General features: G+C 46.5%; 1 protein-coding gene across 2 annotated transcripts in view; it reads right to left on the bottom strand.

Annotated features, from left to right (window-relative positions):
• Positions 1 to 5,657: 5,657 nt before the first annotated feature.
• CENPC (centromere protein C) overlaps positions 5,658 to 14,931 on the bottom strand; it is a 33,123-nt gene continuing 23,849 nt past the window's right edge. For both annotated transcript variants that reach the window (XM_056335880.1, XM_056335890.1), the window contains one exon: positions 5,658 to 5,904. In XM_056335880.1, the coding sequence (XP_056191855.1) occupies positions 5,862 to 5,904 (43 nt within the window). In that variant the 3' untranslated portion in view covers positions 5,658 to 5,861. The remainder of the gene's footprint in view (positions 5,905 to 14,931) is intronic.

The raw sequence follows: 14,931 nt of genomic DNA, 5'->3' as shown, positions 1-14,931 counted from the left end.
AGGAAATTCCCTGAAAGGGTTGCCAAGCACTGGAACAGGCTGCCCAGGGAAGTGGTTGAGTCACCATCCCTGGAGGTGTTTAAAAGATGTGTAAATGCAGCACTTGGTGACTGTCTAGTGGTGGACTTGGCAGTCCTGGGTTAATGGTTGGACTCAATGGTCCTAAAGGTCTTTCCCAACATAAATGATTCTATGATTCTAAAATAGGCACCGAGTATTTAACATTAACATTGATTCCCACCAACACTTTGATATCCATGTATGAGAGAAAGACAAGATGCACAGCAGGAAAGAAGCAAAATTAAACAGGATGTGTGACTGGTAATACACAAAATGGTTCATTTTGCAAAAATAGCTGTAGAGTCTTTTAGACCAAAATCTGATGTGTCAGTCTCGCTTCCTACTTCTTCTTTATTTTATGTTATATACTGCGTGAGTGTTTGTGACACTACTTACACCACAGGGTAAATAAAGCCAAGCCAGATTGCCTCTGCTCCCTTTTTTCCCCATTTTTACCAACTGGTACCTCCCCCGATGGCAGGTCCTGCATGAGTGTAACAGCAGCCCTGCACACGGGCAGCAGCAGCGGCATCAGGTAATGGCCAGGAAGCTGCTGCTGCTGCTCTCAATTCCCTGCTGTGTTACGCCAGTGTTAATGAAGAGCAGTAATAATTAATCAGCTTTTATTCAGTTGACAGTAAGGTATTCAGTATTCACTGAAAGCACTGGCAACTCAGGGTCAATTTCCAGAGGCCCCTGCCCAGCAAACGCTGCAATACGGCAAATACCACATATTCTGGAAGAGCAACTCTATGGTATAAACTTCAAAGCACTCCATCCTGCCGGATCAGGGAATCCTTTGCAGATGGCAGATGAATGAAGCTGGACGAGGACACTTGCCCACACGGGTTACACCCTGTCTCATGTAGCACGTGCCTGGGCTTGACATCACCTACGTACTCAAAGAAATGGTGCAGCAAAGCCCTTCTGCTGCAGGGAGGGGTGGGAGCTGGCAGATGCAGGTAAATCCCCAGAGGGTCGTGGGTACCCTAGCTGAAAAGGTGGCCTCCACACAACTAGAGTTGGCTCAGGCAACCCTCTGAGCTGCAATCCCTCCTCAGTTTTGCTTCCTACCATACAGCATCTCCTGCACAAGGAGAAGCCCAACTCCCTCTAAAGTCACGTTCCCCACAACCCCCGGAGAAATCTCTCAGGTTTGGGAGGACCAGCCAAAGCACAGTGCTGTAACCAGGCCCAGCAGCATGGCAAAAGGGGGAGCTTACACATACATACCACTCACACAAGACCCCTGCCAGGCAGCAACAAAATCTTAAACAATCTTCCAAGCTAATGCACTGGGCAGCACCTTCATCTTGCTGTAAACATTTCTGGCTTTAACCAACACGTTAGGCAGAGTTATTCCTCACTGATTTGAGGCAGGAAACATGGGGTAGTTCCCAGGCCAACAAGCGTTGTCCCAGACAGCTTCTCCTGTCTGTGACACAGAGCTGGCACCACGATTCCTCGTATCTGAGGACTTTTGCTGTCCCAGCCCTCCTAAAAACTGTGCAACAGAGCAGTGCTACTACCGAGGACTGAGATACGACCTGAGGAGTCAGGAGGCAAAGGCGCTTGGGCAGATTGATGGCAGAGTGTGGACAGGACCCTGCCCCTCAGCTGGAATTGGATGTCACTGGCAAGCACGAAATTTAGGAAGATCCCCAGTAAAATGCAGTAGCTAAAGGCATACCATTTCATGAAACTCTCACAAGACCAAAGCACTGTGGTATTACCCACTGTTTCCATCACCTTTTTGAGGTGGCCTTTATTCCATGGAGGCTGCTACAGAATTAAGAGCTAGGAATTGACAATATGGAAGGAATATGTATGAGCAAATCAAGAGGACAATTCTTCAACTTCTTGAAGGTTTTGGGAAAAATAAACACTGGAAGGAAGACTTAGCAATTGAATTCCACTTCATTAGAGGGAGAATCATTTCTAAAAGAAGAAATAAACATCAAGATGGAAATACAGCAGTTGAGCAACAGGTCTGAAAGGGAAAAAAAGATGGGGCTTTCTGCTGAAAGCCTTGCAACAGCCTTGTCCTACACTTTATTGGCCTCTAGTGGAAAACAGAAGCTATGTCTTGAGACGACGAAACTTTTACAGAGCACAGGGGGAAATACACCACTCCCCTTACAGAGTCTGAAGATGTACCTGACACAGGAAAGCAAGGCATGCAACTGAAAAGGACAATTATTCTGCATTAGCTACATACACAGTCTTGGTATTGCTATCATTCTGGGAAGATACTAAGTATGAGTAATACTAAGTATTAGTTCTTTTCTACATCTGCTCCCATTCAGGTGTGCCTCTTAACTGTTTGCCATAAAAGAAATAAAATTTCACCTACAGAGGCACTAAGTTTGTCTACACTGGGGTTAGAAGCTCCAAGCCATTGTGTGTGCTCCCCTCAGTGTAAACCCTTGTAGTGCTCAGGCCACACCAGTCTGACTATAAAGTAGACTGAAATAACTGGTTCAGTGGCTCTCTTCTGTAAACACGGGCTCTCGAAATGAAAACATAAACCTGTATGAAGCAGACAGTGATTGTGATAGCAGTTCTGCTTAGGTATAGATTTAGTGATTCAAAACCCATGGCTCCAGTTTCCATGGTTATAAACAAGACCACAACTCTCCTCAAGTAATTAAAAATACAAAACATAATCAAAAGAAAGCACTAAGCAGGATGACAGGAACAAAGCTCTGAAAAAGTTAAGTCAATGGAGGGCAGGAGGCTCAGTGCGGAGATAATGGATAAAATAAAAGAGCATGTCGTCAGTTGAACAGAGCACAGCTCTCAAAACCAGCCAGCTAAAAAGCAAACACTGCCCCCAGCAGAACTATGCACATCAACAGCAAGCAGGTACCTCCTGAGCAGAGAAGGGGTGCAGAGTGCCAAAAAAAACCCAAACCAATGAACCCAAACCAAAAAAACACAGTACAAAGATACAAGACAAAGAAGCTCCTTGCTTCTTGAAAGATAATATTTGGTCACTGTACAGATCTTACTGGAACTGCCCTCCTTCTGTGAAGTTAAGATTGAATCTAATTGGCATAGGAATAGCACATGTTCTGATTCTTCCAGGTCAAGGCAGGTAAAAGAAAAAGATGTAAAACCAATCTTCTTGTTTATCAAAATATAGTTCACAATATATGCGGTTACGGCTGTTTCTGTCCAATGCATTGATTTGTTCCACTTAACAAAAAAACTGTGATGGACTGTTCTGGATGAAAGCTGCTCAGAAACACTGCAGGGAAGAAAAGCAGTAACGGTTCCTCATGTCAGCCCATGACCACAAGAGAACACGACCCCACCTGAACAGTCAGGATGAGGAAAGAGTCCCCAGATCCACATCTTGCTCAAGGGATCCTACAAAGCAACCTACGCAGCAGCTGACCAGAACAGAAGAGCGCTCAAGTCACATCAGTTCTGGGCCCTCTGCAAGAAGGCAGCGCCCCTCTCCCCTTCCCCTTTTGCACAGCCCAGGGGCACAAGCAGTGTGGACACAGGCACTTACCCAGGCACGTAGAAGAGGCAGCAAACGCTGAGTGGTGGAGCCAGTCTCCTCTGCTTTAGTTGATGGTAAATACTCTACTGGAATTGAGACAGGGCTTCAAGAACCACGAGCTAGCAGGTCGAAAGCCTGCACTTCAGCAAGGCTCTCACCAGCAAAACGCTAAAAGTGCTGCTTGGCCAAGGTTGATGGGAATGAACGTTGTAAATGGAGCTTACAGAACCTACCAGGAGTGGAAAACCTGTCTTGCTCCCTTCTCCGCAATATTTAAATAACTTGATACACTCTCAGTCATAGCATAGTACATTGTTGTTCGGGAAAATATTTTTTCCTCACATTCTCACCTCCAAAAATTGTTTTGGTTCCAGAACTGTTTCAATACTGATCCAGACTCCCAAGTTTTAAGTGCTGGTGAACTCTACACCATTTAGTTTATAACAAAAACAGTAAGTTCAAACGAGGCAAAGATATTTAAAAAAAACCCAACCAACCAACCAACCCACCACCATCAAAGGGAAACCCAACAACAAACTCAACACTATGCATAGCATACTTGAGTCCAATTTGGATTTTAAAACACTCCTAGGGAGACCTACTTTTACTGCCTTTGAGAAAATGAGTTCATTGCTGTGGAATTAATAATAGATCTATGCAGACTGATATTCCCAGGAGATAAAGGGAAAGGGAAAAATATTAAAAACTGATGCCCCTGGCAAATGAAAAACTAATGGACCACACTTTCCCAAAGGGATGGGAGGTGCTTTCATTTTATTTCACTCTGATGACTACGCAAGACCTGCTGTAATAGGTAACTCTGAGCAAGCACCACCTCCAGCTGAACGGAAACACTTTGAAAATAACATAGAGAACGTGGAGGACAGTGTAAGTCATCACATACCAAACCTGATGTTCACTGAACGATCCCGACACTGCAGCTGAACGTAGCTCTGCTCAGGATTTATCTGAAAACTGAAAGAATTATATACAACATTTCAACCCTGAGTTTCTGTGTAAGTACAGCAAGAACAGCAGAGATTTAAATCGGAACAAAAGCCACTTCAACTAAGAACATTGTTTTTTCAAAGGTGAACCCTATCGGCACCCGAGATTCAACATGGCTGAGTGCCAGGTCCTGCACTTGGGTCACACCAACCCCACACAGCGCTACAGGCTTGGGGCAGAGCGGCTGGAAAGCTGCCCGGGGGAAAAGGACCTGGGGGTGCTGGCTGACAGCCGGCTGAACATGAGCCAGCAGTGTGTGTGTCCAGTGTGCCCAGGTGGCCAAGAAGGCCAACAGCATCCTGGCTTGTATCCAAAACAGGGTGGCCAGTATGTACCCAGCACTGGTGAGGCCGCACCTCAAATCCTGTGTCCAGTTTCAGGCCACTCACTGCAAGAGGGACACTGAGGTGCTGCAGCGTGTCCAGAGAAGGGCAACGAGGCTGGTGAGGGGTCTGGAGCACAAGTCCTATGAAGGGTGGCTGAGGGAACTGGGGTTGTTTAGTCTGGAGAAAAGGAGGCTCAGGGGGGACCTTATTGCTATCTTCAACTCCCTGAAAGGAGGCTGTAGCGAGGTGGGGGTTGGTCTCTTCTCCCAAGTAACAAGTGATAGGACAAGAGGAAATGGCCTCAAGTTGCACCAGGGGAGGTCTACACTGGATCTTAGGAAATTCCCTGAAAGGGTTGCCAAGCACTGGAACAGGCTGCCCAGGGAAGTGGTTGAGTCACCATCCCTGGAGGTGTTTAAAAGATGTGTAAATGCAGCACTTGGTGACTGTCTAGTGGCGGACTTGGCAGTCCTGGGTTAATGGTTGGACTCAATGGTCCTAAAGGTCTTTCCCAACATAAACGATTCCATGAAAATATTTTACCTTCAAACTCCTCTTAAGAGTTTTAATAACTCCAATGGAACAGCTGAAAGATTTCACCGTTGGCGACATCCTTGAAGCCACTCAAGGTAACTCACATTATTTATAAATATTTACAAGTCAAACTCATGCAATTACCTGCATTTACAAAACCAAATGTACTACTAGAAAAATAAATCTTAAATGACTTAGAAATCAAAGAGATCAAAACCGATTTTCATTATTTAATATTTATTGATACAAAAGAAAAAATAATTTGTAACAAACCATGTATTTACCATTTACACTTAAGAAAGATCTTTCAAGATCAATGAACGAATGTACCCCTAAAACTGGGTTGTATTTCCAGCTGGATTGTAGTTACAGTGTTCTCTAGAATTCCTTTGCATTACATGATCTTCAATTTGCAGGCAAAGTTATGCAGAAGAGGTCTCCAACATCACAGTTCCTTCTTTCAGTCTAAATTGTAAAAAGAACAGAAATCAGTTCAAATTAACAGAGTTTAAAAAAAGGTCTATCTGACTGAGCCATAATATTAGGGAGTTACCAGACAGTAAAGTGGAACAACTGCAAATTGTACTCACAGCAGAAAGGACATTAAAGCATTCACCTATTCCAGTGGCAAATCAATAAAAATATTACTATAATTTCAATTATGCTCAAAAGAGCACATTAGCCTAATTTAATTTAACTAATAGTGGTCTCTAACAAATGTGTTCCTCTGTGCAGTCTGGAGTTGTCAAAGCCACACCTGCTTGCGACATCCACTTGTTCTGCATTTATTTTCTCATGTTATCTCTTAACATGAAATGTATTTTGTGCCGGACCGAGAGGCCTTAGTAGTTAATACGCATGTAAGTTTTATGCTGTTTTTATAAAAGTCTTGTGTGTATTTTATTTCACTTAAGCTCACTTTTAGACAAATGGCCCACAGTCTACGATTTACAGCCCCAAAGGCCACACAAAGGTGTTGACAGTAGGGAAATGTCCAAGAATTAAAACTGTTGCCAACTGAGAGAATGATGTCTGATGCAACTCCCCACATCGATTGACAGCTGAGGACTATTACTCCAGATGTAGAGTTACATGCAAAAAGCAGCCACTTAATTGCCTGGACTACGCAAAATTCCAAATTTTCAAGCTGGTTTAAAGCCTGCATACAGAAAGATGACTGCTGTTAAGGCTGGCAAATTAAAATAAGAGCCCACTATCAAAGCATCCTATACTTAAATGTTTCAGGGTATAACTGCAGAAAATTGTTAGCTATTTCCCCAAAACTGACCAGTGAACTTCTCATCAAACCCAGGTACGTGTCTTCCTTAGAGGGACACCTCAGAGCAAAGACCAGAAGGGGAAAGTTAAAGCTGACAGTTGTATCACAACCGTACACACATTTTGTCTTTTACTACAGAGAAAGGGAAAATAGTGGCTGTTCACCAGCGGCCGAGCCCTCTGGCACACCCCAAACTCTTCAGCTTGGTGTATCATGGCCTGTCATGTGACATGGAAAAGGCCCTCCACTTGAGGCGTATGACCTAAGGGTCCTCCCAACACACCCAACACACGTGAACTAAACTTACAGAACAGCAGCTTCCATAGCATGGGAATCTCCAATTTCACAGAATGGTTGAGGTTGGAAGGGACTCGGGAAGTCCAACCTTCCTGCTCAAGCAAGACCACCTCAAGCCAGTTGCCCTGGATTCAGATAAGTTCTTTCCCCACCTATGAGCTTCTGTGTCCTGATGTCTTCTGTAACTCTTGACCTCTCCACAGCTACCACAGCGATAAGAATGAGGATGCCAAGCGTGTACACAAAACACTAACGTACTTTGCAAATACACACTCCCACCCACGGGCAATAAGTAGGATAGAACCGAGATGGCAAGTTCTGAACTGTGTGGACAGAGCTCTTCCACATGGAAGGATATGTCTAATGAGCTTGGTCAGGTCTCAGCTCTGCCTCTAAGAGAAACATATGAAGGTGATCCTGAAGGGCCACCCAGCTCTTCTAGCTTATTCAGTCCAGGCTCCTCCTCAGACACCACCAAACGTCAAAAACCAGGAAGATTACTTTCTCCTGGCATTTACCAGAAAAGTCAGGCAGCAACAGATGTGAGAGGGCATAATGTGTCCACATCCATATTTGCAGCAATGGGCACACACTGCCGTGCTAGACCTCTGTGCCAAAACCAGCTGGTGCCAAACAGCATTCCCACTGGCAAGAGGAATGAAGATGTAAGAGCAGGTGAATGCCTAGACTAGCCTGCCAACACAAAATCAGGGTATGGCATGGTGCCTAAGTGATGGCAGAGCCATGGCGAGATTGTGCCAAGGCAAAGGAAGGCACCAGCATGCTGAATCAGTCCTACAAGAGAAGCAAAAAGCACAATGCTACGATGCTCTGGGATAAGTCTGACCAGAAAAATGGTGCCGAGATGGACTTTTTTGCCACTGCAGAGCCAGACTTAACAGATGGATGAGGCTCATGGGCAGCCATGCAGGCCTGAAGTGGTCTCAGTTCTGCTTCTGCAGTCCAGAAAATGGCAAGTGACGACGATAAATGTCTTGCCAGTGACACCCTAAGCCAACTTTCTTGGGATTAAAACTACACAGAAGTCCTTCAAAGAACGGAGACCAAAGGAAGCTTTGCATCATTTCTCTGAATGAGAAAATCAGCTTTGTCAGGCCCTGTACAAAGCTTGAAGGAGAAGTAGCAAAGGAACCTTCAGGCATAAGAAGACCTCTGATTCAAATACCTGGATCTGAGTTAGAAAAATGATAGAATGCTTGTAAGTGGCAGAAAGACAGAAAAAAAAGAAACCTTCGGTAAGGGAAATGCATCCAAAACAGGTAAGCAATTACTTTAGGCAGCAAGACAAAAAATGAAGCAGCAGATTGAAACATGATACAGCAGCTGAGCCGGAATAGTGGCAGGTGAACTCCTCATCCTGCAGCCCGCTCCAAGGGGAGGGAAGGAGAGAAAAAAAAAAAAGAGGAGGGGGAGGGGGCACAGACACGGATGAATGGACACGGATGGACAAAGCACACCTTTGACAGGTACTTCAAGGACACAACTGCCAGCTTGCAGGACGCAGTGCATCACACTGGCAGCATGTGCACGTGGAATTTCATGAACACACGGAAATTATTACCAAAACTTCTATTAATACAAGGAGACGCCTTTGTTGTTTCTGAATTGTCAATTCTGAATAATTCAAAATAGAGATAAGTGCACACACACACAAAAAAAAAAAAAGGCAGACATTGAAACAAATTCTTAGCCCACGCACGTGTCCAATTAATTAAGACAGGTTTTGCACAGCGTCACAGTCCCATGGAAATGAGCAAGGAGGGGCACAGGAGGACTGGGACACGCAATTCAGCTGCAACCCTCAGCATCTCACCAAAGATAAGCTTTACAACCTTAAAAAGTCCTTCAGAAGAGGAGCTAAATTATTTTTAGTAAAACCACTATTACTATTTCAGCAAAGGCTCCGATGCGTGCTACTCTGGCAGAGGTGCTCCGAGGCAGAGGATTGTGCCAATGGACTGGCAGAAGGGATTGGCTGTGAAGTGGCAAAACTGAGAAGCGAGGGCAGAGGGGGAGAGAGGGGGTGCCCCAGCTCCCCCAGAGCGGGGACCACCAAGACCCTGAGAGCGGCAGCGCTGGCTCGGCGTGTGCAGGGCCGAACCCCCACAGGTACAACCGCAGCCCCCAGCAGCGCAAGTGACCAGGAGCCCAGCAAGGCCACACGCGCAGGCCGGGCTCCGTCCCCCTGCCAGCCCGAAGAGGCCGGCTCCAGCAGTGGTCATTGTCCCCCCAGAAGGAACCTGGCCATGGTTTCCCCAGGCCAAAAACCGGCACCAGAAGGCACAATGGCACCCAGACAGAGCTCCCACGGAAACATGCAGCTGTTCAGGCTGCAGGGAGTGCCCAGTGTCACTGCTACCGCAGGGCGGCAGAGAAAACATGGCGGTGAGGTGCGGCCTGGTGGGCGATCTGCTCAGCCCGGGGGCAGAGCTGGAAGGGCCAGCAGAAAGGTTAAGGAGTGTCAGGGAGTGTGAGAGGGAGACAGACTGGTGGGGCCGCGCTCTGCCATCGCTGAGACAAATGCACGGCACAGACACATCATGAGAACAGGAGGCTCCCCTGCCTGCTCACCCCCAGGCAGATGGAGGGGCCCTAAGCGACTGGGAGGAATGGGAACAGGCCCCTGCTCGGGGCAGCAGGCGAACCACCTCCCCTCCTGAGTCACTTCCCCAGCCCAGGCAGGCCTGCTGCCCCTTCCCAGGGGCCCTACGCAGTGCAAGAGGTACGGGGCTCTGGAACCTGAAGGCCCAGAAAATGGTGATGTGGATGAAGGCCCATCCAGGTTGGAGGAGTTGCCTAGGGAGAGTCGGTCAACCCCACACATCCAGACCAGCTCTGCTGGGAACAAATGAAAGGTGGTTGTCACAAGTGACTCCACACTGAGAGGAATGGAGGGCGCAATATGCTGACTGGACCCAGCCCATAGGGAAGCCGGCTGCCTCCCTGGGGCCCGGGTCAGGGATGTTACTAGAAACATCCCTTGTCTGGTGCGGCCTGTGATTGCTGCCCATTGCTGCTCTCCCAAGCGGCCAGTGCTGACACCCAAATGACAAGAAGTCTGAGGGCGACCAGGAGAGACCTCAGGGCCTTGGGGCGACTGGCTGAGGGATCAGGAGCACAGGCAGTGTTTGCTTCTGCAGTGCCAGTTGCGGGGAACGATGGGGCATGTAATCAGAAGATGACGCAGATCAATACCTGGCTCTGGGCCTGGTGTCAACAGCTGAATTTTGGTTTTTTAATCATAGTTCAGTTGACACAGCACGAGGCCTGCTGGCAACAGATGGGTTCACCTGTCTCACAGGGAAAAGGATCTTGGGCCAGGATTTAGCAGGGTTCCTTGAGAGAGCTTTAAACTAGATTCAAAAGGGGAAGGGAATAAACCCAAGCTCACTAGAGATGAGCCTGGGGCAGCATGACAGGGTTGGAAGCAAGATGAATAGCTCAACTGAAATGCACCTGTGCCAATGCCCGAAGCATGGAGCAAACAGGAGGAACTGGAAGCCATCGTGCAGCAGGAAGACTATGTGACATAGCTACCATCACAGAAACACAGCGGGATAACTCATGTGACTGGAGTGCTGCAATGGGTGGCTACAAACCCTTCAGAAGGAACAGGCAAGGAAGGAGAGGCACTGGGCTAGCTCTATATGTGAGGAAGTTTCAACTGCCTAGAGCTGGATGATGGCGAGAGTAGGGTTGAGTGTTTATGGGTGTCATGATTTAATCCCAGCTGGTAATTAAGTCCCACGCAGCCACTCACTCGCTCCCCCCTCACCCAGCGGGGTGGGGAGGAGAATCTGAAAGGAACATGGAACTCAAGGGTTGAGATTAGAGTAGTTTAATAATTGAGATAAAATTAAAAGAACAACAATAATAATAACAGTTATAACAAAAAGGAAGGAGAAGGGGAGAAAAATGAAATCCAAGGGGAAGGGAGAAAAGAAGACGAAGTGACAGACAACACAACTGCTCACCACCAACTGACTGATGCCCGGCCAGTCCCTGAGCAGTGATCCACCCTGCTCCCAAGCATTCTTTACCGAGCATGACATCCCATGGTATGGAACACCCCTTTGGCCAGTTTGGGTCAGCTGTCCTGGCTGAGTCCCCTCCCAATTCCCTGTGCCCCTCCAGCCCGCCCACTGGCAAGGCCTGAGAAACCAAAATGTCCCCGACCCAGTGCAAACATTACCCAGCAACAACCAACATCTCCAGTGTGCTATCAACACTGTTCCTACTAAAATCCAAATCCAGCACTGCACTAGCCACCAAGAAGAAAATTAACTCTATCTCAGCTGAAACCAGGATAATGCTAAGAATCCAGGGGAGGGCCAATAAGGCAGATATCCTGGTGGGAGTGTGTTACAGACCACCCAGCCAGGATGAGGAGGCAGGTGAAACATTCCACAAGCAGTGGGGAGAAGTCTCATGATTGCCAGCCCTTGTTCTCGTGGGGAACCACAGCCTATGGATGCCTGCTGGACACACTACACAGCGGACAGGGATCAGCCCAGGAGGTTCCTGGAGTGTGTTGAAGACACTTCCCAACACAGCTGGTCAGGGAGCCTCCCAGGGGAGATGCCCCTCAGGAGATGCTGTCTACAAACAGGGAGGGAAGGACTGGTGGGTGGGTGATGTGGCGGTCAGAGGATGCCTTGGGCACAGTGATCATGAGATGAGAGAGTTTTTGACTCTCAGAGAAGTAAGGAGGGGGCTCAGCAGAACCACCACCTTGGACTTCCAGGGGGGCAACTCTGGCCCGTTTAGGAGCCTGGTTGACCGTCCCTTGGGAGGCAGCCCTGAAGGGCCGAGGGCACCAGGAAGGCTGCACGTTCTCCAAGGAAGTCTTACAGGCACAGCAGCAGGTCGTCCCCATGTGCAGAAGGATGAGCCGGCGGGGAAGACTGGCCTGGCTGAACAGAGAGCTCTGGCTGGAACTCAGGGGAAGAAGGAGAGTCTGGCACCTTTGGCAGAAGGGGCAGGCAGCTCCGGAGGACTGTAAGGATGTCACAAGCTTATGCAGGGCAAAGATCAGAGGTGAAAGGCCAGCTAGAACCTGGGCTGGTTGCTGCCATAAAAGGTAACGAAAAATGTTTTTACAAATACATTAGAAACAAAAGGAGGGCCAAGGATAACGTGCATCCTTTCCTGGATGCTGGGGGTGGGGGGGGATCATTACCACCAGGAAAAGGCTGAGGTACTTAATGCTTTCTTTGCCTCAGTCTTTAACAGCAAGACCAGCAAGTACCCTCTGGGTACTCAGCCCCCTGAGCTGGAAGGCAGAGACGAGGAGCAGAATGAAATCCCCACAGCCCAGGAGGAAACAGTTAGTGACCTGCCGCTCAAATCCTGTGTTCAGTTTCAGGCCCCTCACTGCAAGAGGGACACTGAGGTGCTGGAGCGTGTCCAGAGAAGGGCAATGAGGCTGGTGAAGGATCTAGAGAACAAGCCCTGTGAGGAGCAGCTGAGGGAATGGAGTTGTTTAGCCTGCAGAAGAGGAAAATGAAAGGGGGATCTTATCTCTCTACAACTCCCTGAAAGGAGGCTGTAGGCAGGTGGGGGTTCGGTCTCTTATCCTAGGTAAAAAGCAATAGGACAGAGGAAACTGCCTCAGGTTATACCAGAGGAGGTTTAGATTGGACCTTAGGAAAAATCTCTTCACAGAAAGGGTTGCCAAGCATTGGAACAGGCTGCCCAGGGAGACGGTGGACTCACCATTCCTGGAAGTGTTTAAAAAACACAGTGATGTGTGTTTAGTGATATGGTTTAGTGTTGGACTTGACAGTCCTGAGTTAACGGTTGGACTTGATCTCAAAGGTCTTTCCCAATCTAAATGTTTCTATGTATAGTTTCCCCCCTCATTTTTTTTTCCATCAGGAAACACAAGTATTTAATGCAGCATGGATGCAGGATGTAAGCAACGAAGGCCAATTCATGACAAAGGTAATGATTTCTGTGAACTTAAGTGGGGTCAGCAACTGACAAAATGAAGCTATTCTAAATTCTGATAAGATAATTCACACAATGTAATTTGTTTGAAAGGTTAAACAGGATGCTAAGATGGACTTGGTATGCCGCAAAACGAAGCAGCAAATAAAGCAAACATTTAGAGTTACTTTGTCTTTAAAATACAGTGGAGCCTTTTCACTAGCTAAAACACTGTCCAAGTCTGGCAGCTGTGTTGTAATTTATTCCTGCAGCAACCTCTGTGCTTTACCTATGAATTATCTTAAGAGTGCACAGTAAAGCTTAGTTGCTCAACAAGTAAATGTCTGCTTCTACTAATATGAAGAAAATTAGCCATAATAAAAGTGAGAGGGCATTCGCTGGATGCAAAAAGGCCTCTGCAATTATCACTTAATTGTCCTTCATGGGCCAATACTGGGAGTTTCATACTTTCCCCTTAAGGTTGCTCCCTCCTTCAGCACTTTTTCTTAACTGGCTACTTAATGAGTCTTCCTTCCTGGGCTTAACTGTAAATTTGTTTTGATTAATTAGCCTCAGAGCTGACTTGGCACTAACTGAAACATAGGACAAGTGCTTAGTTTCTTCAGCGTACAGGCTACTGCATCCTGGGGGAGCCCCCTCTTTGTCAGCAGTAAAATTTCCACATTCAGATTGTACTTGAAAAAAACTTCTTTGTAATTAACTTCCATTTCTTGTAATTGCCCCCTCTGTATGACAACACAAAAGTGACGATAACAAAAAGAAAGGATAAAATTCAGTAAGTTCAGGCCTCTTCTTCAGTGGATTATACATCGTGTTCATTAACAGAATTCTGCAGTTTTAGATAAGATGACTTAATGCTCTTAAACACAAGTGATCATAGCACTACTAGAATCTCAAACCACAAGTGCAGGTTACCAGCACAGACAGCTGTGTTCTCACGGCACTGACACCAGTAAGTTTTCCTTTACCAGTCAAGACTCATGTTCTGCTCTTCCAAGCGCTACTGAATTTCATTGAAAACCCTTTGCACAACCTAGACAAGCCAGTCTGCAACACCTTTGGACACCACTATAGCTCTTCATTACATCTACAAATCTCATGTCACTCCTTTCCTCTCCCTCTTTATAGCACATTGATTCCAGAACACACACAGTGTTATCATGCGTCTGCCATCTTAATTCTTATTTCAGCTACTGTTACTGAAAACACAGGAAAAGGCAACTTCAAACACCATGACCATGAAAGAACGTAATAAGCTAAATAATGTGTATTAACAGCTATTGTACCCATCTAATAAATTTCCTAAACAGTTGTCAGGAGTACTGCAATTCTTCACTTTCAAATCTAAAAGTCCTTACCCATCGAGCGGCAAAGTTAAAAATCTTACTCAGGATATGAATATGTTTTTCTGTGAACACTTCCAGATTTGCATCTCAACTGAACAGCGAGAGTGAGAAAGTAAACACTTGTTTCTTTCAGCTCCTTGTTTCAATTATTGCCTGTCTTGTGCTCCAAACAAGAAAAGACTGCAGAAGTGCAAAGTAAATGTGGTTTTAAAACCTTTATTGTGTGCTTTTACTTGGCCACAGGAGTTCAAATGAAGCAAACCAGAACAAGAGCTTTGTGGGTGGGCTGAAGAACTCAGAGCAGCTCTGCATGCACTCCTTTTAATGTATTCATTCCCTATAGATATTTGGCTGTCAAAATCTAAATGAAGCTTTTCCATGCAACCTGAGAAACGTTTGGCTTCAAGACCTCTTCTGACTACATTTGTGAACATTCATGGAGTGACGGAATATTCTGAGGAGGAAACGCAGCAGCTTGGAAAGACTAAGACACTCAGTTACAACAGCTGTCAATACCCCTAATGAGGCATATTCCATACTCTTCAGTTAGATGTATTATCTGCAATCAATCACCACGTGAAGTAAATCCTATATTACAAA

Source organism: Falco biarmicus, chromosome 1 (genome assembly GCF_023638135.1).
Source record: "Falco biarmicus isolate bFalBia1 chromosome 1, bFalBia1.pri, whole genome shotgun sequence".
Lineage (NCBI taxonomy): Eukaryota > Metazoa > Chordata > Aves > Falconiformes > Falconidae > Falco > Falco biarmicus.
The sequence above is the reverse complement of the archived record's forward strand: the minus strand, read 5'-3'. Positions and strand labels throughout refer to the sequence as shown.